General features: G+C 38.5%; 1 protein-coding gene across 1 annotated transcript; it reads right to left on the bottom strand.

The window, feature by feature from the left end:
- Positions 1–7,623: 7,623 nt before the first annotated feature.
- Positions 7,624–22,271, bottom strand: RSL24D1 (ribosomal L24 domain containing 1). Its single transcript, XM_069596473.1, has 7 exons — positions 22,019–22,271; positions 16,958–17,071; positions 14,659–14,731; positions 12,262–12,325; positions 10,387–10,472; positions 9,107–9,191; positions 7,624–9,019 (listed from the first exon to the last, which is right to left on the bottom strand). The coding sequence occupies exons 1-6, from the start codon at positions 22,202–22,204 to the stop codon at positions 9,118–9,120; spliced, it is 597 nt and encodes a 198-aa protein (XP_069452574.1). The 5' UTR covers positions 22,205–22,271; the 3' UTR covers positions 7,624–9,019; positions 9,107–9,117.
- Positions 22,272–26,569: the final 4,298 nt, after the last annotated feature.

Here is a 26,569-nt window from a genome sequence, read left to right as displayed (position 1 = left end):
ATATAAAATCTGGAGGTAAAGGTATTTTACGGCTAATCTTTTAAAGCCCATGATAGCTTAAAAAAGAAGTAGCTACAATATTTGAAGCAAAAAGGACAGTTAACTATACCCCAGCTTTTCTGACCAGGCTGGACTGTATCTGCCAAAGTAGAGTTCTTAGCAGCTGAAGCAGTTATAGCGCACTTCTGTCTTTCTGGGACACGTGCTAAGTTAAGGGATCAAATGTCCTCTGACTTCCTCAGAATAGAACCCATGGATGTTTAAGTACGCGCTATTCAAAGTATGAAACAGATGACTTTCTGGTGTGGATATAGCTCATTACTAAGCAGGCAAGTCCATGCATTCATGTTATAAGAGTCAATGATGTCCATCACAGAAACGGAAGCACATGCTATTCAGCGTATGAAACAGATGACTTTCTGGGGTGGATATAGCTCATTACTAAGCAGGCAAGTGCATGCACTCATGTTATAGGAGTAAATGATGTCCATCACAGAAATGGAGGCACCACATTATACAATTTTGAAAACCCCAACTTTTTTACTGAAGTGGAGTTACAATCTTATATTGGTTTCAGGTATACAACACAGCAATTCAATGTTTTTATAGATTATACTCCATTTAGAGTTATTACAAAATAATGGCTATATCTCCCTGTATCATGCAATAGATCCTTCTTGCTCATTAATTTTACACACAGTAGTAGTTTGTAGTTCTTAAACCCTTACCCCTATCTTGCCCTTCCTCCTTCTCTCTCCCCACTGGTAACCACTAGTACATAACCACAATGTATCATATGCATCTTTCTATGAAATGAGAAACATTTCTGCCGCATCTGTTTTAACAGCTTCAGAAGAGTCTACTACGTGATGCACTTAATGCACTTAAATAATTTAAACAGCATCTAGCCAGGCCTTAACTTATTTAACCAGTCTTTGTTTCCAGTGTTGTGCTAAAATATGATGATCTTTGTACAAACATTTTCCAGCACAAGATTATTTCTTCGACAGTATTTCTTACGATTTCTGGGTCAAAATTGGGGAGGAGGTGATTTTTTAATGTCCTTAACACTCCCTTGCATTAGTTTCCATTTGAGACTAGTGTCAGCCTTTACACATGGGACATTCTCTCCCATACTGCGCCTTGAGTTGAGAGGTTTATTTCTCTGTTTTCTATATCCTATGATATCCACATACTGTCCACATTAGCGCCTGGCACACAGTAGCTGCTAAATGTCCACTGAATGGATGACTGGATACATGAAAGAATGGCAGCTAAAATTTCAAACTGCTTGCAAAATGCTCCTTTGAAACATCCAAAAGGAGCACATTTAAGGTTGATTCTGAAGTAATAAATAGGCTGTAAATGTATTCTGACTTCAGAGAAGAAGAAAGGGTATTAAGAGGCATATTAAAAGTTCAAGACCTGAACATTTCAGTTTCAAGTTTGCAGTTGGAATAAAGAGATTTTGGTGAGGGATATGACGAATTATTTATTAAGTCTCCCTAGCTCTGTTGCTTCTTTAGAAGATAATACCTATTCACTGCCTCATGATTTTACAGCTTCCTTACTGGGAAGAAAATAACAATACTGAAAGTTGTCTTTGTTTATTTCTGTAAATCAAGACTAAGAAATCTGGGACTTCACTGGTAGTCCTGTGGGTAAGATTCTGCACTCTCCAATGCAGGGGGCCTGGGCTCAATCCCTGGTCAGAGAAATAGATCCTGCATGCTGCAACTAAGAGCTCACATGCTGTAAAAAGATCCTGCATGCCACAATGAAAGACTGAAGATTCCGCATGCTGTAACTAAGACCCGACAAAGCCAAATAAATACTAAAAATTAAGAAAAAAAAATTTGGAAGATGCCATTTTGACTAAATGTTCGTGTCTCCCAATGAAAACATTCCAAAATCAGTTTGAATAGTTCTTCTGCATTAACATTATCTATATCTAATTAGTGGACCTTAAACCCAAAAGTGATTAGGAAGCTATGCCTTGGAAGAAACACAAATGAAAAGTAGACAACATGGTGAGGGCCTCATTTAGGATTCAAGAAGTCCTAGCCAGGCCATTCATAATGGTGTGAATTAAGATAAAATATGTAGATCCTGGCAAATGGGCATGCCATCCTCACTGCTCAATTCCAAGGTCACATCTTTCCAGACAGAATATTAATCAAACTCTGATTTTAAAAAAATGATTATCTCAGGGCCCCAATTTGTTTTAAAACTCAATAAATATCCAGTTAACTATCATAGTGATGTCATTAGGTACTTGGAAAATTACATAATTGCTGCTGACACTATATACACATCATGCTGAAAATGTTTCCTTCTGATTTTTGGCTTAGTTTATCCAATTCCTTCACATGAAAGACTGGATTGTTTGAGATCTTACTTTTTCTTAATGTAGGCATGTAGTATGATAGTCATCCCTCAGTATCAATGGGACATCGGTTCCAAGATTACGGATACCAAAATGAGCAGATGCTGAAAGTCCCATGGTCAGCCCTCTGTATTTGCAGATTCTCCATCTATGGAGTCAACCAACCACAGGCTGTAAACACAGTACTCAATCCAAAGTTGTTTGAGTCCACAGATGTGGATCCCATAGACACAGAGAGCCAACTCGTTTGGAAAAAATGTCTAGGTACTACAAAAAATGAAAATGACTAGGTATTCAAACCTGTGTTATTCAAGGGTAAACTGCATATATAAACTTTCCTCTTTCAACTGCTTTTGCTGCATCTCATTAAGTTTTGCTGTCTTTCCATTTTGTCTCAAAATATTTTTATTTCCCAATGATTTATTTGACCCACTGGTTGTTCTGGAGCACGCTGTTTAATTTTCTTTTATTTGTGGGGTTGTTTCCCCTGGTTTTCTTCCTGGAACTGATTCCTAGTTTCGTGATGGAAAGGAAGCTTGATATGTTTTTAATATTTTTTCCTCCAGTAGTTACGCTGTAACTGCTTATACTGCTAATTTTTGAATTAAAAAAAAAAAACCCTTCATTTCTTGCAACTTGCTGTCTGAATTACGTTCACTGTGGGACAAATGATCACCTGTCAGTCCTAGAAGAACTGGTAAGAAAAAAGGCCCATTCTAGAGTCACAAGTTAAACTACTCCATGAAATCTATCCTATTCTCCAGGACACTTTCTTTCACTGCTAGATTTTTTCCCGTAACAAATAAACGTATGTATACTGGGCACCTCATAGCTTCCCTCATAGTTCAGTCGGTAAAAGAATCTGTCTGCAATGCAGGAGACCCGGGTTCGATTCCTGGATTAGTAAGATCCCCTGGAGAAGGAAATGGCAAGCCACTCCAGTATTCTTGCCTGGAGAAACCCATGGACAGAGGAGCCTGGCGGGCTACAGTCCATGGGGTCACAAGTGTCAGACGTGACTTAGTGACTAAGAGAGAGAGATACTGGGCACCAATAACCTAGATGTGGTTTAGAATTTCAGCTAGTGATTGTCAGAGCTTAAATTTGAGTTCTGCTACTTGTTAGTGACAAATATATGGACGAAGCTATTGAGTTTCATATTCTCATGTTCCTCATTTGCAAAATAAAGACTAACTTAAAGGTTTATGAATATTATGACAGAATATATGCAATATACCTGGCTATAATAATCCCTGTATCACTGAGTTCTCACAACTCTGGAACAAGGTGCTACTACCCCTTGGCAAACATGTGATCAAAGGAACTGAAAGGTTAAGACCTAGATATTTTCTCCTGAGATATTTTCCCCTACATACAGTGGAATATACAGTGGAAATAAATGTAATGTATCTTCTGGAAATGGAAAAACTGTGTCTCTAAAAAATAAGAAAGCTACTAGCACTGATGTTGTGGCAGCACAAAGAATCTGAAGATATGATGAGAAACGCAGTGGACAGCAATGTGGTTTAACACTGTATGAGTCTCCTCATCGTTTACTTTTAAATGTAGAGTCCTTTTAATCAGGTAGACTGCCTTTAACTACTTGCTCACTGTCTATACAGTATTCTCTGATATCAGAAGAGCTAATATCAAACTATCATTAAATGTACACTGGAAAACAGTGTGGGCTAATTCACTGACTAGAATGGCATACTTTTCATTGCTGTTCTTCTTAAGACGCCACAGGCTGGTGTTGAACCAAACATATACACATACACATACACACACACACACACACACACTGGAGTATATCAAACAAATCAAGTATTTAAAGTTGGCATTCTGAAAGCAAAGAGTCAGACATGACGGAGCAACTGAATAACAGCAAATTCTGAAAACAAAGAGTTCCTCAAAATGCTAAGGGATCAGTCTCCCAGGGAGACTAACCAAGGGATCAGTTGGTTAGTTACCGTTAAAGAAACAGTAACAAATTCACCCCAATTAATTGTCCTTATTTCCTTAGGCTCTGTGGTTCCTGAAGTAAGGCACTACTTCTATCACCAAAGCAAGTTCCACACAAAATTTCCTTAAGAAACCTGCCAAAACCATGGCTTTTGATCAGATCTTCCTGGGATTTCTTGACATGGGAATGCTCTAGCCAGACCCAGAAATGGAGGACAGTGTAGTACCACTAGATGGCACCCCACTCCAGTACTCTTGCCTGGAAAATACCATGGATGGAGGAGCCTGGCAGGCTACAGTTCATGGGGTCCCTACGAGTCAGATATGACTGAGTGACTGACTTCACTTTCACTTTTCACTTTCATTCATTGGAGAGGGAAATGGCAGCCCACTCCAGTGTTCTTGCCTGGAGAATCCCAAGGACAGGGGAGCCTGGTGGGCTGCAGTCTATGGGGTCACACAGAGTCGGACACGACTGAAGCGACCTAGCAGCAGAAGCAGCAGACCTAAGTAGCAAAGTCAGTTTTGCAACACAAGGCAAGCACTGTTGTTCAGCAAATCTTCCCAACAGTGCAGATACAATTAATGTCAAAATCACAATGTGTCTCTCGGCTATTTATTTATTCTTTATATCTTCCAAGTTACTAGCTATCTTAAAAATAAACTGGAGTAAACCTAGCATATGGCAACATTTGGTCACATTTATTGAGCATCTTCAATACAACAGGTACCTAATATGTGCCTGGTATAAAAAACAGTCCCTGCACTCTTAAGGGATTATGATAGAAATGGGTTACCCAGACTTGCTGGAGAAAAATGAGATGTCTATCGATCAAGATTTTTGGTTACAAATGCTGGCAAAAGGAATTTATTGGCAGGATCAAACAGAAATCACAGAATCAGTGAGAGCCTAGAGAATCAGTTCAGATAATTGGTACCCGATGGAAGGTCATATAGTAGAAACATCACCTCCAACCTGTGCATAACAGCTTGAATTAAGATACAAAACCTAGGGAGAGTGTCTAAGCAGGAGAGCTTAAGTTAGAGGCTCACTCCATAGCACCAGAAACTAGAGACTGCTATTAACACACCCAGAATGTAAGATAAGAAAAAAAGTCTCTCCTTTAAAAGAAATTCCAACAACAATAATTCAAATCAACATGAGGCTGAGGGTTTCCCTGGTGGCTTAGTGGTAAAGAATTCGCCTGCCAATGCAGGAGACATGGGTTTGATCCCCGATCTGGGAAGATCCTACATGTCATGGGCTAACTGAGCCCATGTGCCCCAACCATCGAGTCTGTGCTTTAGAGCCAGTAAGCCACAGCTGCTGAAGCCTGGGCACCCTGGAGCCCATGCTCTGCAACAAGAGAAGCCACCGCAACGAGAAGCCCACGTGCCGCAACCAGAGGGTAGTCCCCGCTCAGCTCAGGAACAGAGACCCAACAAAGCCAAAAATAAGTAAATAAAATGAAATTACACACACACACACACACAAAAGCCATGAGGCTAATATACTCAGTATAAACACATACAGGGTAAAAGCTGTGGATTAGCTTTTCTATTTTGCTTTATATATCAATAGACACCTTGGAAAATTCTTCCTATAGCCTTTAAAACTGATTTTTTATATATTTTCCCCTATTTTTCCAACACTCTTATTTCAGCAGGCTGATAAGTTAATTTTTACAAAGTGTAGTCTTCATTCAATATTAAAATTTACATTGAGTGACTGAAGTCTGATTTTTTTTCCAGATCTCCATTTAAAATGTAAGCTAAAGGACAGAGGGAAAAAATAATTTCTCTTATATCATTAAATATAAGATTTAACTTAGCTCTTAAAATTATGGGTGATTATTTTTTTAAACTAATGCTGATGAACCAGAAGTGTATTTCTCCCTCCCAATCTTCACAGCAGAGGATGTTTGGGCAATGAGATGCTCTTAATAAATGAACCTGCCAGCTGACATAAAGGCTAAAATTAACATTCTAAATCATGCCCCTTTGTAGACCAAGTATACTGCACTAAATTGAGCACAGCTATCCCCAAACCCTAAGACCCTCCACCTTCCCAAGTCAAAGCCCTTTGCTGTTACTGAGTTTTATATAGTCACACACCCAATCCTAAGATTTTAACAGTAGCTTACCATGGTGGTGGCCTTGAAATGACTATTTTAGATACATTAACTAATTAGAGGAAAGGAAAGTTAGTCACACAGTTGTGTCTGACTCTTTGCAAGCCCGTGGACTGTAGCCTTCCAGGTTCTCTGTCCATGGGATTCTCCAGGCAGGAGTACTGGAGTGGGTTGCCATTCCCTTCTCCAGGGGATGTTCTCGACCCAGAGATCGAACCTGGGTCTCCTGCATTGCAGGCAGATTCTTTACCAACTGAGCTACTAGGGAAGCCCCATATTAACTAATTAGGGCCTCATAAAAATTCTGAGGGATTATCATCTCCATTTTTTTTTCTAGATGAAGAAACCAAAGCACAGTCAAGTCAGTTTACAGCCATCACCTGGACTTGTGAAGACGGAATCTGAGAGGTTCTGAATAAATCCCTTCTATATAAATGCAGGGCAATGCTGGAGACAGACTGGTAAGGACACAGATCCCACCTCCTTCATCCTCTGTTACGTGCTATGAAAGGGCAAGTTACCTACACCTAAGATTTTGCCATTTATAAAACGAGAATAATGCTGACTGCTTCACAAGATATGGGCTAGTCCTTCTCAAACTTTCTTCTATAAACATCTTCCTAGGGTTTCTATTTTTAAGAAATGAGGTTTTTTTTCCATGTGAGAATTTCTTTCTGCATCTTACAAGGTTTTTTAAGAGATGTTAAAAAAAATCCTATGACTTACAGACGATACTGCTTTTAGTATTTTCTGTGTAGTGAGTGCCTAGACAATTTATGTTTTTGTGCTATGCTAACTGCCCAGCAGAGGTCTCAACCAGGCCAGTTAAAACAATAGTAACCTAAAAGCTCTGTACCATGCAACTCTCAAGCAAACTTTAAAGGGACAATTCATCCTTAGTGGTCCAACTACGCTTGGAAAGCAGAGGGTGAATAAAATCACTGCATTTGCATCCAAATATTTGATGAGATCCAGTGTCTCATAATAATATGAAATTCTGACAGCTAAGAGAACTGCCTGAATGTTAAACCTGAGATACAATGTCAGCTTTTAGTTTCAGATCAGTTTCCCCAAATTAATGATCTCAAAGCAATAGCCAAGCTGCTAACTAACACAGTAGGAGATTTGTTTCTTAACAGTATGTGATTTTAAAACAAGTTTTTATTAAAACAAACACAAATGTAGTATGGGATGAAAACTTCAATTTTACAAATGTTTTTACACATGTATTCCCCTATTACATCAATAATTTTGTTTACAAGTAAGTTTCATTTTATCAACAAGAACAAAGCTGGATTCAGGTCTTCTAACACCTGATTTGGTGATCAGTCCACTTTTCTACTATCTAATATTGAAATAAAAGTTTAGCCATCACCATACGTAACCTTAAGGATTTGTAATTTATTCTAAATTTTGTCCTAAAAAACTGAATTACTTAATACTCTTAACATACTCATAAATAATATAAGTATACATTTCTCTTTAAACAGATCTACTTCAGTAGTAGGTGTGAACAAAATAATTTTCTTCCAAGCAACTGATACTTCATACCTTTTGTTTGATGCTGTGCTGTGCTCAGTTGTGTCCAACTCTCTGCAACCCCACAGACTGTAGCTCCCCAGGCTCCTCTGTCCATGGGATTTTCCCCACAAGAATACTGGAGTGGGTTGCCATTTCCCTCTCCAGGGGATCTTTCCAACCTAGGAATTGAACCCATATCTCCTGCATCTCCTGTTTGGCAGGTGGATTATTTACCACTGGGCCACCTGGGAATATCTATCTTTTGTTTAGTACTTTAAAATAAATATGTAGGCGGTTACTTTAGAAACAATTTTATGTGCAAATAATTTATAATGTGCTACTCATACATCCCATTTTCCAAAAACAATTAGGAATTTTTGAAAAGAAAATCACACCAAAAATTTTAATAGGCACTGAAGTCATGGAAAAATAAAAGTTTATTCTACTAGGAATGTCAACTTATCATTGAGTACTCTCCAAAGTGGAAATTACACAGTTCCATTCCAGGAAAGACTGTTCAACTCACCCTCAACATCCACAAATGACTATCACAACAGTTAAACCACATCAAAACAGTCCAACATAATTAGGCTTCAATATATTGGGCCATTATGTTCTTCTAAGATGCTAATAAACCATAACCAGAAATATTAAAATCAAAAGAAAAGATATTACTTGAGGCTAATTATCATACAGACTGTTACTTCCTTGCTGTGTCCAATCCAGAACATTAATAAAGGAAATATCTTACTGCAAAGAAAATTTTATTTCATATATATTACTAGTCATGAATTTGTCATTATTACATAAATGCTGCCCAGTGCCATTAACCAAATGGCATGACCATTTTCTGTCCACAATTCACTTCTATATTTACAAACATAGTTTTCATAATTTATAAAAGTGTATCTCTCAGTGAAGGTTTAACGTTGAGATGCAACCTAGCATCCATAATATTTGCTGTTCTGCAGATATCAATGTAGGACAGAAGTATTTACTCCCCTTTCATCTGAGTGACCTTATGTGGAAAAAAAAAAAAATCAGTAATTTACAAGTTCTAAGTCTCCAAAGGAGATTTCCAGATGCACTTAAAAGAAATGCTTACAGACAGATGTTTTAAGAAACATCTTCCATGTCCACATCCTCTTGTAATTTCTGTACCATTTTGTCTTCCAGCTGCTTTCCTTTGCCTTGAAAAAAGAAATTAAACTCTTAAATTGATTTGGTGTGACCTTGTGGAAGTCATATCCACACTTTATAAAGAATCTTGGCTATTTTAAAATAACATTAAATATTCCTAAATAATTTAAGAATAGAAACTAAACTCGCACAGGTCTTATGACTTGCCACACACTTGCTCATCTCACCTTCATGACAACCTATATCTTAAAAATGAGAAAACTGAGGTACAGAGACAAGTCAATCAGTGACCCGGTCACTTGGCTAGTAAGTCCAGTAAGACAAAGGGGTTGGATGTAAGCCCTGGCCATCTGGAGCCAGGATCTCTGCTCTCAACTCTGCACTCTCTACCTCAAAAAGGGCCACCTAAAATCTTAACAGTTCCTTTCTATTGTTTTTGGGGTGTCAGTCCATATAATCTATGTGTGAAACAATGCTCCAGGATTCTTTTTTTTTTTTTTTAATTTGGTACAAAAAAGTCCTAGCTGGGACTTTTGCATAAATCTACCCAATATGTTGTTACAGAATTTGACTTTACTAAGGTTTAGGCATAGCTAAATCCCATCAAAATCTCTCTCCTTCTGATAGATTGTACTTGGTGCCAGGTGAGGAAAATACTGGTTTCTTAGCATCTCACAGAAGAAATTATGCACACAAACGATTGCCCAAGTGCATGCCTACCTGTAAGTTACAGAAGCACAAGCACGACTTTAGGGCAAAACTGCAGTTCTCAAACGGAGGTATCACAATCACCTGGAGAGCTACTGAAGCACAGAGGTCCAGATCCAAGGGGCTTGAACCTCTGTGCTTAGTAAGTCCCCCAAGTAATTCCCATACCAAATGAAGTTTAGGAACTATTAATATGAAACATTGTCCTTTTAATCAAAACAGGTATGAGGCAAAATCATCTATTTGATTATGACTCAAATAATTTTGATTAACTTGGAAAGTGTCTTTACAGAAGCTAGGACTTTATGGTGGGAGAAAAGAAACACCATACGCAATAAACCGAATGGAACTCAGAAATGCACTGAATCAATATTTTTTATAAATTACCAAGTCATATCCTAAATGAGAGAGAATACTTACATGAAAAAAAAAAAAAAATCTATCCTCAAAAAGTTGGCTGGTACCCGATTACAGGGACCACAAAAGGTTTCCATTTCTCTACCGAAGGCAGAGAACTCCTGTGTATGCACTACTTACCTGCAAGAGGGGCCCGGATAAGATGGATGTTTTGCTTGACCTCTTTAACATCCTGAACTTTCTGTAGTTCTTTATTTTTCTTCAACCTAGGATAAAACACATCAAGGCCAAAAGCTCAGTTACTAAAACCTCTTTAAAAGATATTAATTCGTAATTTGTAAAAATTGTATTTAGTTAACCACACAGATGAGAAATGGGAATACAATCTGTTTCTTGTTCCTTATTAGCTTAATGATTCCTACACTCCCAATTTGTTCATTCACTGTTATTTCTAGTGCCTAGTCAGGAATAAACTGGGTGTTGAATTTGTATTTGCTCAGTGAATAAAGGAATATAACTGCAACAAAGAATTAACAAGCCTTAGAGATCACAGATACAGAATACAAACTTCTAATCATTAAAGTATCTGTTCTCTATTTGAGGAGAAAGATATTATCTCTGTGTTATCTATTTTTTAAAATCATTCAGTAATTACAAGAAACACATAAGACATTCAACAACAACAAAAAAAGTCAACAGACTAGTTCTAAACCATTTGGGCCCCCTTTTTCTCATAATTAAAAAGGTTTAAAGCCAAAAAGCTGTTGACACATGCTTTTCTATGACAGACATTTATGATGACTAGATCAAAAGTGATGTCTCTTCTAAAGAAATAGCCAGTTTCAAGCTGGAGCAGGGAAAGTGCAAGATGGTACTAGAAAATCTTATTAGCCATAAAGCAAGAAACACCTAAAGAATGATGAGGAATTGTCAAAATGACACAGAGCCTGCCTGAAGAACTCTCACTGGCCAACCTGGGGTACTTAGAACATCAAAATAAATAATGATAAAGAACTGTAACACACTGAAGACAATAAGAATTAGTGTACACACACACACACACACACACACACGATGTGAATAAATGAATGAAATAATAAATGTGGAACTGGGGAAAAAGAAAAATGCTCTTTCTTGGATAAAAAAGCCAACTAATAAATAGGAAAGGGTGAAATTAGAAAAATCACCACGTGGCAATAGTAACAATAGTAACAGATTCAGGCAGAACACTAATGGATGCTTAAACCAGTAGATACCACTCTGAGGAGTAACAGGTTCTTTGCTGAGTGTGTCTCCTCCAAGATGCACTGATTACAAAGAGGGGAGTAAAACAGTAAAGTCGTTTCCTCCATTTCCAGGGGAGAAAGCTAGCAGACACTACTTTAACCAAGTGATAAAAGTTAACATCACCAGTAAGAGGCAACATGTACCTGCAAGACACATTTCTGTGACAGTTTGGCCAAAGGTGCCTACCCTGAATCTAATCACGAAGAAAACAACAAACACAAAATGAGAAACATCCTGTAAAATAACTAACCTGTACTCTTCAAAAATGTCAATGTTATTTACGACAAACGTGAGAAACTGTCTGGATTAAAGAAGCTTGAGGAGACATGACTGCCAAATGAAATGCATGATAATATGATTTTCTGCTGTGATGAAGGACATTACTGGAACAACTGGTAAAATCAAGTAAGGTTTATACATTAAATAACAATATTTTATCAGTGATAATTTTCTGATTTGATAACTATACTGTGATTATGTAAGAGCATGTTCTTATGTTGTATACCTGATACTAAAATAATGTTGTGTGTCAACTATACCTCAATTTTAAAAACCACACAGAAAAAGAACATACTATTTTTAGGACATATACACTGAAGTATACTTAAGAGGAAAAGGCATCATGTCTTCAACTTACTACACACAGAGTTAAACACAAAGTAAACCTGATAAAATGCTAACAGAATATACAGAGTTCTTTACACTATCTTGATAGTTTCTGAAAGTCAGAAGTTATGTGAAAATAAAGATATTTTACAACATTCATACCTGTTCATTATAAATTTAGCTTGTCGCTTCTGTTTGATCTCTTCAACTCTCTTCATTGCATCAACTGTTTAAAAAAATTCATTAAAGTTAACAAATTTATGTACATTCAAGCTGGGTGATTATAATCAACAAGAGCTTTAACAATCACCTCTTTATCCTGATTTAGAAACAGACTAAACCAAACAAAAAACTCACTGCAAAAACAATTCCTACTAAAGCTGACAAAGGTACGTACTCTCGGTTAACGTCACTTTTGACTCTTTCCCAAGTATCATTTCTTTAATCTTTATTTTGCAAAAGCCTTTACTACTAATAAATTTTCCTTGTACTTGAAACCAGTCCAACACTTTTCAAATTTTATTCTACAGAGAACTTGGATTAATGACATTAATCCCATTCTTAGTTTGTCATCTCTATAAATAAAGAGCCCTTTCCTGGTAATAAAGTCTACTTTTTCTTCAAGTACCTGAGCTATGATCTCATTATGAATCACATTATATACCTGAGATATGATCACATTACGAATACTAGTAGAATGAACCTGTCAATTTGCCACATTCTTAACCACTAAAATCCAACAACTGTTTTGAAAAATTTATACAAGACCCTTGGTTATAAGGCAGTTGAGTCCAACTATACTCTAGAATCTGTATGAGTACTATACAATGTAGGATAAATCACATATGTAATTTACACTTTCCAGTAGCCACATTTTTTTCAAAAAGTAAATGGGAACACTTCAAAATTAAATTCCAAGTACATTTTGTTTAACCCAACATATTCAAATTACTGTCATTTCAACATGTAATTAATATAAAGAATTATTTACAGAGATTTTATGCTTGTTTTCACACTAAGTGTTCAAAATCCAGCATGTACTTTACATTTACAGCACATCTCAATTCAGACTAGTCACATTTTAATTGCACGGTAGCCCCTGTGACTGGTGGCTACCATACCGAGCAGCACAATTCCCAACCAGATTCTTACAGTGTAGTCTGTGTATCCGAGTGGGGCAAACGAATGAGGCTCTGTAATAATACCTGAACCAACTACTGTCTAACAAATAACAAAACAGGAGTTCTCAGTAAAATGCACTGAGAGTATATGCCCTGTTCATCTTCATATACCAGAATCAGTGGTTACTGACTGTAAAGGATACAATATCTTAGAGAACACATAGTATTTCTCAGGAACAATAAAAACATCATGATACCAGCACAGAGGGTCTCAGTGACTGAATATCCACAGATGATTAAACTAAGATATGCACCTCAGTTTCCACATCAAGCTGATGTGAATACCCACAAAATAAAAGTAGTTATAGATAAACATGGTCTGGAGCCGCTATCTTCAAGTAGGAACAAAAAAGAAAACAAAGGCCAAAATGAAATAAGACTCAATGAGGTCCAGAAATGCTTAGAATCTTTCAACAAAGTCCCTGCCAAAAGTGCCTTCAAGAATCAATTTAATAAGCCTGTGAAAAATGTACAGCTCCATATGGGGTCGAGGTGTTTGTGCATATTGTGAAATGATCAGCACAGTAAGTCTGGTAGAATTCTAAGTCTTAAAGAGACTTCTAGTTAACAAACTACCTCACCTCCACACCAAAGACCAGAAGAGGCTAAGGCTGCATAAGCAGGCATGGGGGAAGAAGAAAAGGCAGGGCCAAGGGCCTCACACGATACATGTACATGGTAAAATCTTTAAGCTAGATTAAGAAATTAAGTTTTACTACATATGAGAATATTTTTTTAATTAAAGCCTCTGCCTAACTTAAATAAGTAAACGGACAGAAAGAGCTAGGTAAGTAGGTATGCAGACAGGGAAGAACTAAACATTACTGCTTGTAGTTTAGTAGCCTCTAACTTCATTTTCACTCAGGTCAAACACTTAAGAAATTCTCTTAGAAAATTTGCAATTATCATGCTTACATGCTGTACTTTTGAACTTTATAGAATCACTAAGTTTCATGAGGTATACAATACTTGTATCCCTAACAATACTTATATCCCTAAATCATCTAAATTGGCAAAGTGTGTTACGTTTTTTTGTATATCTTAACTATGCCACACCTCCACGAAGTATTCTACACCTCTATTTTTTTGTTCAGATATTTGACTGCTTTTAGATCTCTATGCAGGCACTTCAAATAACAGCAAATTTAATCATTATGCTACTTTAGTAATGGATACATCAATCAATTCTGAAAAGAGTTGGGATAGCTTATAATAAAAAACACAAATACAGCAGAGCCATTGAAATAAGGATAAAACTATAAAAACTAACCAATTAAAAGAATAAATTTAATATTTAAACAATCAACTGATATTAAAGCTATGGTAATATCCCAAACCAGTGTCTTCTGAAAACTCCTCATATTCCCTTGTGACTTACTGGTTTTATTCCACAGTTCTCGCTGGTATTTGACAGGTTCATTTCTACGTTTTTCAAATTCAAATGAATTATCCTGTAAAAAGAGGAAAAATATGGTTTTAAGAGAGAAAAGAAGCATGTCTTAAAACTTTTTCTCCTTTTCACAGACGTTCTAAGTATTTCAAGCTACTGTTGTTGCTCAGTTGCTCAGTCATGTCCGACTCTGCGACCCCATGGACTACAGCATGTTTCCCTGTCCTTCATCATCTCCAGGAGTTTGCTCAAACTCATATCCATTGAGTCGGTGATACCATCCCACCATCTCGTCCTCTGTCGTCCCCTTCTCCTCCTGCCTTCAACCTTTCCCAAGATCAGGGTCTTTTCTAATGAGTAGGTGCTTCACATCAGGTGGCCAAAGTATTGGAGCTTCAGCTTCACTATCAATCCTTCCAATGAATATTCAGGGTTAATTTCCTTTAGGATTGGCTGGTTGGATCTCCTTGTAGTCCAAGGGACTCTCTAGAGTCTTCTCCAACACCACAGTTACAAAGCATCAATTCTTCGGTGCTCAGCCTTCTTTATGATCCAACTCTCACATCCATACATGACTACTAGAAAAACCACAGGCTTTTGACTATACAGACCTTTATCAGCAAAGCAATGTCTCTGCTTTTAAATATGCTGTCTAGGTTTGTCATGGCTATGGAAACATACTAAGATTTTCCCCAAGATGATTCTCAGAGAATTTAAGTTTTCAAACTTTTTCTCCATTAAACACAACATAGAAGACAGTCCTAATGAAAAAATTTCTCTACATATTAGTGATTCTCAAAGGGATGGGAGGGGAGATAGGCCTATAACCATTATGAGGATTATCCCTAATTTCCTGTTCCTAGCTGAGACTAACAGCCAGAAAACATGTATTAGACTGAACCATTTGAAACTGCCTTTTCCCATAGATCAAGAAGAGTCAAATATTGAGAATTTCATATGGTTCAACAAAAATACCTAGTATGTTCATCTATTTCAATACCTATAAACCTTTGTGTTACAGCACAGAGTTGAAACTACACATCCTCAAATAATGTGGTGCTACTCTGCCTGATATAAGCTTCACCCTGAAATTCTTTAGGTCCCCTCCAAATGTAGTCGGCATTTTGACAATTAACAACTTTACTCATCTCAAAACATGCAAAATAATTTTGGGGAAAAAAAAACAGATATTTCTTGGCTTTCAAATCTATCAGATTCAGACTCAGTTAATGTGAACATTAACTGTGCACTTAGCTATTTCATTTATATACACAAGACTCTGTTCAGATCACAGTAACCTCAGCCATGACAAGGTAACCGGTCACCAGCAACTGAATATGACATAACATTCTTCCTTCACTCATACAGCTGCCACCTATATTTGAGATGCTACAGTTCTATTCATCCATACTGAAAATTATTTTTGTGACAACAATCATGATCTGGCCTTACAAGTTGTCAAAAAATATTCTTTACATTCACTGAAAAACCTCAGGTGTTAAGAAAGCCAGAAAAGGACTCCATAGCAACTACTTAAGACACTGCCTTTACGGAGTGGAAAGGTGGGGAAAAGTCACGGGTTTGGTGGAAGAGAAAGTACAGCAGGGAAAAGACAGCTGAAAGATCTCCCACCCTCAAAAACAACCTGTACAAGTTTCTCCTTCTTCCTTTTCAAGGACAGAGAGTGGACAAGCTTTGGTGGGACCTCATACCAACTCAGTAAGGGCAATACTTGTAGGGGCTCGTCTCATGAAACTCCCTCACCTCGATTCCTCATTATTCCTCCTTAAACCAATATCATTAACTAAGTTCTCTGCTCTCAGACACAAAGTCCAGCTAAAGAAATTGAAAAACTGATAAACAAGTTTATTACAAACCTCATCTGAGCCCTCACTGCTATTCAAACATCCTCTTATCTCTTAACTTCCTTTCAAAATCCTTAAGTAACAATTTCCAACTTCAATCCATTTAAATAATTCTCCCCTTTGTTACAAGAGCTAAAAATACTTTTTGGAGAATAAGAAAAATCATTTCCACAAACTAGATTAGGAATCTTTTTTTCCTTTTCAGAATTCTACAGATTTATAGTTTTGGGTATCATGTGAGAATGAGACTGCCAAAGCCAAAGTCATTAATCAATCAGTCATTAATCACTCTATGGGAAGCCTTATTAGAGCTCATTATTAGAGTTAACTGATGTTAACTCTAATTAACATCAATTGTTCCCCATCCAAAAACTAAAGTTTTGAAAACTATAAAAACTATAGCGATAGCTAACTATACTCACCACCGTGAGCTCTTTACCAGCTGCTTTCCGGAACGCTTTAGTCCATCTGACCTTGCGAGGATTACGCTTCTTTTTGAAGTTTTTATGGCACTTGGACTTACAGAATCTGAACACCTATGTTAAAAAGTGTTAAAACAGAGAAAATACAATATTAAAAACTTTTATGCCATAGGACGTTACCCCACCAGACAAAATATACTATAAAGTCTAAGAAATAACAATGGTTCTCACAACTGCTTCTACTTACAGCACCATTTAGAAACATGAGACATATCACATCAAATGCAAATTGAACTATTTTTTGACTATCAAACAAGATTGAGGGCCCCCCAAATATGGTTAAAAACTAGCATTTTTATAGAATAACAATAAAACCTTTACTATGATCTTGAATGAAGGGAACAATTTTAAGTAAAGTCATTTATTTAAATCCGTTTGCAATTCAGAATAATTCTCAAAATTCACTTTGTATATATCTCAATGAGGGGGCAGGGGTAAAGTTTCAAACAACCATTCTGAAATGTCCTTTGGTTCTTTTCACTGTTGCACAAAATAATTTCCCAAAAAAGCAACTAAAACTGGCTATGGATTTGTTTTTCTAAAGAATTTATTCAGAGATCTACTAGGAAGATTCTTCACTACTTTAATTCTACACTTTCATCTCCAAAGATGTGATCCTTTAATAGTGTTTACAATTTAATGATGTTTCAAAGTGCTCCTAAAGTGACTTACTGGATTTATACATCTAAAATGCATCATTTTGTTACTCTGTCTCAGAAAAAGTTACAATTTGCATTACTAGAGGAAATCTGAGAGAAAAAGCATTATAATTGAATCTGTGGACCTTGGCAAAGAAAATTAAATTGAATTATCGTGCTTAGATGTGACCCATTCAAAAAAAGACCAAACTAAGGTACAGATACTTCAAGCTAAGAGACTCAGCAGTAAGGAATTCGCCTGCCAAAGGAGGAGACAGGTTTGATCCCTGGGTCAAGAAAATCCCCTAGAGAAGGAAATAGCAACCTATTCCAATATTCCTGCCTGGGAAATTCCATGGACAGGGAAGCCTGGTATGTCCATGCAGTTGCAAAGAGTCAGACACAACTTAGCGACTAAAACAACAATAAAGCCTTTGTGTGTGTGTGTGGGCACATAAATCACAAATCAAAATACTTTTCATTTTATGTACATTGTTCTATGAGGACCTTCAAACAGGTCACTAATCACATTAGGACAGATTTCTTAGAAATGGTCGATACTAGAGAATTCCCTGGTGGCCCAGTGGTTAGAACTTGGCGTTTCCCTGGGATGGCCCTATGATGGATCCATAGTCCAAGAACTAAGATCCCACAAGCAGTACGGCAAGGTCAAAAAGAAAAGAAAAGGAAGAAACAAATGGTCAATATCAGATCAATTTAATCGAGGGCCAGACTTACTGGAGAGCCCTCTCTACATTCTTGAATTAATTTCAAACAGCTAGAAAATATATAAACTACAGTAGTTTTCTGGAATAATTCACTATAAAATCATTATTGGTAATACTTCTTTTGCATATTTCCAACCCAAAGTACTACTACCTTTTTAGGTAAAAGCCGTCCTTGTTTAAGATATACTAAACAACTCCTACACAAGTCCTCATTGAGAAGTTTGAACTTTTCTAGGTCTTCTCAGTTCCAAAGAAAGCCAATGGGAAGATACAGGGAAGCCTACTTAAACTCTGTATCTAACAGACTCACTTGACACAGCATGATGAAGCATCTGAAGAGCCTGGAGTCACTGAGATGGGATGGGGATTCCCAAATAAAGAGCAGCTACTATGTGCTGGATGTTGCAGTAGGTGAAAGAAGTACAAGAATAATACAATGCTCTACCCTGAGAAGCTTAGTCCAGTATTGTGATAAAGTCTCACTTTGCAAACAAGAGAAATAAAGATCAGACTAGGATATAAATAATGGGATATGGCTATACACAATAATCAAGTATAAAGTAACATGTAAATATACATTAAGGAGTGATTAAATCTCTACTGGGGTAGGTGGTGGATGATTCTGTGTGAGACAAAGCTTCACAGGCTCAAATTTCCCTTCTAACCTAGTCCTTGAGCACCATCCTCAGTCTTCAAAGTGCAAACAAACGATCCATCTGAGCTTCACAGTTCAATACTTTTTTATGACACTAATTCAACAAAGATTTATCAAGCACACCTTAAGAGTGTATATGTTTCTGTTTGCAAACTATGAAAATACAGAGCAGTAATATTTTACCCTGGTGGCTCAGACCGAAAAGAATCTGCCTGCAATGCAGGAAACCCGGGTTCAATCCCTGGGTTGGGAATATCCCTTGGAGAAGGGAATAGCTATCCACTCCAGTATTCGTTCCTGGAAAATCACATGCACAGAGAAGCCTGGTAGGCTACACTGTCCATGGAATCACAAACAGCCAGACACGACTAAGCAACTAATATTTTCACTTTTCCAGTATTTTAATGAGTAACACACTAATTCTGGTTTCCCTGGTGGCTTAGCAGTAAAGTATCCTCCTGCAATGCAGGAGATGCAGGTTCAATCCTCTGTCAGGAAGGACCCCGGCAGAAGAAAATGGCAACCTACTTCAGCGTTTTCATCAGGGAAATCCATGGACAGAGGAGCCTGATGGGCTTCATAAAAGAGTCAGACATAACTTAGTGACTAAACAACAACACACTAATTCTACTTTTAAGAAGCTACTTGAGAAGCAGAAGAGGGGAGATGTCTGTGAAAGGTGGTCTCAAAAGCTACAAGCATAAATGGAGAAAAAATAGTTAGGAGGCTACAAAGTGACAAGTGCCTAATCTGGGACTAGGAAGGCAGAAAAAACACTAAGACACCACTATCCTTTGCAAAGGCAGCATGGATAGGACCTATAGCTAGATACAAAGAGCGAAAAGATTCAAAGGTAACCCTCAGTTTCCAACAGAACTATCTAAGCACATGACTATTAATTCTGAGAGCAAAAAGAGCTGAGGTAATAATAAGAGAGGTAAGCCTCTCTTTCAGGAGGCTCACTGTTAGGTACAAACAGGATTTCTCTGTCAAGTGGAAAATTCAAACTTGGAACTAGGATATAAAGATGTGGGAAATATCAACAAAGGAAAAAATGAGGTGCTTGGTCTTCATTAGTGCTTCTGGGCCTCTACATCTTATTTTCCCCATCAACTCTGTTCTGGATACACCGGTCTTCCCTAGAGCAAGCAAGCTTCCAGCTAACTCAACGCAGACTTCCTCATATACCTGAACTCCCACTGCACCTGCCAGGTCAACACTCAACTTTAGACAGCTCCCACTGGCCTTTCTAATTTCCATATCCAGCTGACAAACACTGATGGACAAAAATCATAAAATTATGATCACCAGATCATCTACAATGCCATAATGCCTACTGTGAATTACACCCCAACCCGGCGATCATTTCATTCACTGCTATAAATTCTTGGTCATGTTCCTGAGAGGAGGAATTAAGAATCACTTACATACTCTTTCAGGTTTCCAAATACAGCTTTGGTACCTCATTTCAGCAAGACCTCTTACTCCTAATTTAGCAAGGTCAGTATTTTTCATACAGAATACACATATAAGGTGAAGAAGTACAAACTGTAATTCCTGAGCATGTCAAAATCACTTCATTGAATACAGATTCCTAGAGCTTTTTCCCTTCCCCCAGACATTCCAAATCTACAGATCTGGTGGGAAGCAGGAGTCAGTTTTTTCCACAAGTGCCCAGTGATTCTGAAGCAAATATAAGAGAGCTCAAATTCTGAGAAACAATATTTTTAACAGAGGAATGAGATTCATTCCGTTATGAAAGGCAAATTCATGTATTATTCCTAAAGCCTTTCACAATGAGGCCTTATCATGACAATGCCCAACTTAAGATGGTTTAGCTTTACAATGGTGCAAAAGTGATACACATTCAGTGGAAATCGTACTTCAAACTTTGATCTTTCCCAGGCTAGCCATGCAGTAAAATTCTCTCTGATGCTGGGCATCTGGTAGCAGACTAAAGCTCCCAGTCCACAGAGTGAACAACTTAATAGTTAGAATCATTCTATTTTTCAATTTCAGTAGAGTATATAATAAATTACATGAGATATTCAACACTTCATTATAAAAGAGGCTTTGTGTTAGATGATTCTGCCCAACTGTAAGCTAATGTGTTCTGAGCATGTTTAAAGAAGGCTAGGCTATATACAATATTAAGTAGGTTTGGCTTTTGCATCTTCGACTTACAATGGGTTTGCCACAAGCAACTCCGTCAAAAGTCCGGTAAGATCTGTATCTTTCTATCTTCTGTTTTCAGACGTACTTTTTAAATATAGATTTATATTTGTATTTATAGCCCTACCCCAAGCCTCTATCACCATGTGTAATCCGCCACTTCCTTAAACAGAGAAGTAACTGCTCCTCTGTGCCTTTGCTCAAATTGTTCATTTCCCTTTCGCCTAAAATGCTTTCTCCTCTTGCTCTTAAACAAAATGCAAGATCCAGGATAAAAGCACCTCCTTCCTGTGTCTTTTCACACACGTCCTTCTCCAAATCACCTCCAATCATTTCATAAAACGTAACTCTGCTATTAAGTCATACCCAACATTTCTATCAACCTCTACACACTACGGCTGACCGCAAGTCTTATACATCTGTACAGAGGTGGACCTCAGCAAAGATGCTTGACCCAGCACGCGTTCAGCAAGGTTTACTGAATTGAAGAATGTGGCCCACATACACAAGTGGGCCAACAGACTCCCAGCCTCCCTGTGGGCTCTGGCTGGAATAGCTCCTCAACCTCGTTACTGCCGGCCTCTCCCAAGAGCGGCCTAGTGAACAGCTCTGCTCGGACCGCCTAAAGGAGAAACTCCCCTAGCGGGAGGCAGAGGTCCTAGCCCGTGGTAAAGCCTACCTCACGCGCCGAAATCCCAGGCCAAACCCCACGCCAAACTGGTAGGCGCAGAGTAACCCCGCGCCGAGCGGGCACGGCTTCAGCCCAGCGGAAGCGCAGCTAAAAGCGCCCCACTCCCCGCCTCCTCACCTTGCAATCGTTACGAACGAACATCATGCCATGGCCTGGGTAGATAGGGCCCGAACAGAAATAACACTTTTCAATCCGCATGTTGAACGCGCGTGGGGAAACGCCGGCCGAACGGCCAGCTGAAGAGGAAGTGACGTAGCCGCGCCACAGGAAGTGATTCTCTTCCCAGTCCTCCAGAAAGAGCATCCGGAAAAGGCGGTGCTCTTCAGAGCTTCTGGAGAGCGAGCCGATCGTGACCGCGCCTCCCCGCGGCCGCGCCGGGAAAAGCGCTGACGTTTTGGGCAGGCGCAGAAATGCAGTCGTGCTGACAGCTGTCAGTCTGGGCAAGCGCAAGGTTCTGCGCCTTGTGAACTGGCTGTTAGAGCGTCTAGTTTTTCCACCTACCGTATCATATTAAGTCAGCGTTTACTCATGTCTTATATATCCTGTCTCTAGTTTGTGCTGTTCCCAGGCGGCTCTCCACACTTGGCTGCTGCTGCTGCTGCTGCTAAGTCGCTTCAGTCGTGTCCGACTCTGTGCGACCCCATGGACTGCAGCCCACCAGGCTCCTCCGTCCATGGGATTTTCCAGGCAAGAGTATTGGAGTGGGGTGCCATTGCCTTCTCCGTCACACTTGGCTAGTCTCCAAGAACTCATTTCTCCACTGCTCAAGCCCTGCCGGATTCCAGTCCCTAGAGGACTTACCTGGTGTCCACGGCGGGAGCTTGCTGCCCCGCACGGCAACCGAAGCTGCTGAGTCTCAGGCTCGCAGGACTTAACCAGCGGTGTTTTAAAAACTTGTAGTGGTGGTCTTCTCCACCTTACTCCCTCTCCGCCTTTTAATTAATATATATATATTTAATTACTAGACATTAAAAAAAACACCATTTGTACAGGAAATTGATGCTTTTGAACTGTGGTTTTGGAGAAGACTCTTGGGAGTCCTTGGACTGCAAGGAGATCCAACCAGTCCAACCTAAAGGCGAGTAGTCCTGGGTGTTCACTGGAAGGACAGATGTTGAAGCTGAAACTCCAATATTTTGGCCACCTGATGCAAAGAGCTGACTCATTTGAAAAGACCCTTATGGTGGGAAAGATTGAGGGCAGGAGGAGAAGGGGACGACAGAGGATGAGATGGTTGGATGGCATCACCGACTCAATGGACATGGGTTTGGGCGGACTCAGTGTTGGTGATGGTCAGGGAGGCCTGGCGTCCTGCGGTTCATGCGGTCGCAGAGTCAGACACGACTAAGCGACTGAACTGAACTGAACTGGAGCCCTACTACTCCCTCTCTCTCGCTCTCTTAATTTCTCTGTACCTTATCTCTCTGTGCTGAATTCTGTGTAATTTCCTCCGGTCTATCTTCAAGTTTACCCATTCTCTTTTCAGACTTGCCATTTAACCTCTAACCATTACATTTTGAATGCCAGTGGCTACATTTTCCATACGTGGAAGTCTTTTTCTAAATTCAAACCAGTCATGTATCTTTAATAAAGTCTTCTTTTCCCAGACATTTCAATTCCTTTTATGTTTATAATTATTTTGTGATCTCCATCTGGTAAGCATATTATTTGAAGTTCTTAAGTGCCATATTGCTGGATTTTGGTTCACTGGCCCTTGCTCATGTTTAGGGCTGAAGGTGGTGGGGACGGACCGGGTTTTCATTTTAAATAGTGAGCTCATCGTTAGTGGTGTTTTCTTTAAAAATTCTGTAAATTCTGGGTGGAAATGTTCCCTCCGAAGAGATTCTGTTTGCTTCTCCCAAGTAATCCGGAGGTATTACCAGTCACAAATTATTTTATGTTAGCTTATGTTCATTTTTTGGCTTAAACATTTCCAGGAAAAAAAAAAAAACAGGAGAGGAGTAATGTAAACTTGAATCTTAAACCTGTGTAAAAGCACACTTATGGTTATAAATTTGTAGGGGAGATTAAGACATAGATCAGGCCTTGGCTTTGAGTGTGTTTGGGGTTAGGAGGCTCTCCATTCCAGTGTCCTACCTCCAAGGAATCCAGAGTTTTCTCTCATGATGTCATGTAGCCATTAAAGCTGAACACCTTGATTACTGATCCTGCAAAATCCAAGCAAAAGCAAACCACACCCTGTATCAGTTTGTTACAAGATCCCACTGTGTTGCTGATGTTGTTGTCTGTTTTGTGGAGGAAGAGGGATGGTCTTTACGTGTTGTCCTTACTTTCTTAAGAGATCAATAGTTCATTTTAAAAATACATTCATTATATTTTATCCAGCATTATCAAGTGCTTTATATTAGAAGAGTTTTCTAGTTCTAAACTCATCCATCTTGCCAAAAATAGAAGACATGTAAATACTATATAAAGCTTTCTGGGTTATAAGAAGCCAAGGAAAGCATTCTTTATTGTGCAAAAATAAACAAATGGGGACTAATCAAACATATAAGCTTTTGCACAGCAAAGGAAATCATAAAACAAAAAGACAATCTATACAATGGGAGAAAATACTAGTAAACAATGTGACTAACAAGGGATTAATTTTCAAAATATACAGACAGCTCCTACAACTCAATATTTTTAAAAAAAAACAATCAAAAAATGGACAGAAGATTAGAATAGATATTTCTCTAAAGAAGACAGGCATATGAAAAGATGCCCAACATCGCTAATCATTAGAGAAATGCAAATCAGAACTACAATGACATATCATCTCACACCGGTCAGAATGGCTATCATCTAAAAGCTTACAAATAGTAAATGCTGGGGAGGGGGGTGGAGGAAAAAGAATCTTTCAACACGGTCTTTGGGAAAGTAAATCCATGCAGCCACTATGGAAAACAGTATGGAGATTTCCTTTAAAATCTAAAAATTGAGTTATATGATCCAGCAATCCCACTCCTGTGCATATATGGAAAAGACAAAAACTAATTTGAAAAGATACTTGCACTCCACTGCTCATAGCAGCACTATTTCCAACAGTCAAGACATGGAAGCAGCCTGTCCCCATCGACAGATACATGAATAAAGAAGATGTGATAAATATCTATATCTATATATATATATACATACAATGGAATATTACTTGGCCATAAAAAGAATGAAATAATGCCATTTACAGCAACATGGATGGACCTAGATATTATCATACTAAAGAAATTAAGTCAGGCAGAGAAAGATAAATACTATATGATATGTCTTAAATATGAAATCTAAGAAACAGTACAAATGAATTTATTTATAAATCAGAAACAGACTCACAGACATAGGAAACAAATGTATGGTTACCAAAGGGGAAAGAAGGAAGGGGGAAGATATTAGAAGTATGGGATTAACAAATACACACACTACTGTATATAAAGTAAACAACAAGGCCCTACTATATAGCCCAGGGAACTATATTCAATAGCTTGCAATAACCTATAGTGGAAGAGAATCTGAAAAATATATAAATGTATGTTATATATTAATATATACTTTTATAATGTATATATAATGTTAGCAAAAATTACTTTGCCAAAACAGATTGTAAATCAACTACAGTTCAATTTTTAAAAACTCCTAATTGAGAATTTCCTGTTCTGTCCAGTGGTTAGGACTCCACACTTCCACTGTGGGGGTAAGGATTTGATCCCTGGTCAGGGAACTAAGATCCTGCATGCCACTTGGAATGGCCAAAAACAAAAAACAAAAGAACCCAAAAAGTCCATATTGAACATTTCTTCAGTGGATCGTTAGCTATCTTGACATCAACTTCAAAAGATCAAGAGTATACCTCTCAGAGTTCCTAATTTCTCATAATAAACCAATATGGACTTATTATATGAGAACCCTTCAAAACATTTTGAAGTCTTGGAGTCTTACTTTGAAAACTCTTTTCATTTGACCCTGCTGCATCTTAAGTCCTCTATTGGACTGAAGTCCAATAGCCATGTGAGGACCTACCATGTACCAGGCCTTTTCCGGGTAGCAGCAGCACAGTTTTGAAGAAAACTTCCCACGTCCCTGTCCTCATGGAGCTTATATCTTAGTGGATAGAGACAAACATACAAAGATATTGACTGGTGATAAGTGACATGTACAAAAACAGAGCAGAACAAGGCAGCAGGGGACAATCTGATGGGGGTCATAAGAGGGAGTGACTGCTGTTTTATAGAAGGTGATCAGCAAAGGCCTTTTGGACAACATGACATCGGAATTGTCCTACGGGGTGGGAGAGGGAGCCATGTAGGTATATGGAAGACAAGCATTCCAGGCAGAGGGAACAGCAGATATTCCAGGAACATACTTGATTGCTCCAGGGAGGCCAGTATGCTCACAGAGGGGTGAGTGAGGTAGACAGGGTGGCAGGAAATAAGGTCAGAGAGTCCATCTCCCCGTATTCCCTCCTCATCCAGTTAAGTACCACACCCTCCCCAATGCTTCTTGCACCCCATCTCTCAGCCCCAGTCTTAGTTCAAGCCCTTACCCTCTTGCTTTGTTCACCTGACAACAGCCAGCATGACACCTCACGCACTGTCGGTGCTCCATCTGTGTCTGATGAGGACATGTGTGAGTTACCTTCTCCAGAACATGTTATCTTGGCTGGTCCCTCATCAAGTA

The sequence above is a fragment of the Ovis canadensis genome, chromosome 7, assembly GCF_042477335.2.
Source record: "Ovis canadensis isolate MfBH-ARS-UI-01 breed Bighorn chromosome 7, ARS-UI_OviCan_v2, whole genome shotgun sequence".
Classification (NCBI taxonomy): Eukaryota; Metazoa; Chordata; class Mammalia; order Artiodactyla; family Bovidae; genus Ovis; species Ovis canadensis.
Note: the sequence above shows the minus strand (reverse complement) of the source record. Positions and strands in the feature narration are given on the sequence as shown.

What these genes read in the sequence shown, in the direction of transcription:
- RSL24D1 (XM_069596473.1), bottom strand. Translation starts at nt 22,204, where the DNA reads ATGCTCTTTCTGGAGGACTGGGAAGAGAATCACTTCCTGTGGCGCGGC. An exon ending in GCTAAATTTATAATGAACAG is followed by an intron (nt 10,473 to 12,261) that starts GTATGAATGTTG and finishes GTTTTATCCTAG; the next exon opens with GTTGAAGAAAAATAAAGAAC. An exon ending in TATCCGGGCCCCTCTTGCAG is followed by an intron (nt 9,192 to 10,386) that starts GTAAGTAGTGCA and finishes TCTTTTTTCAAG; the next exon opens with GCAAAGGAAAGCAGCTGGAA.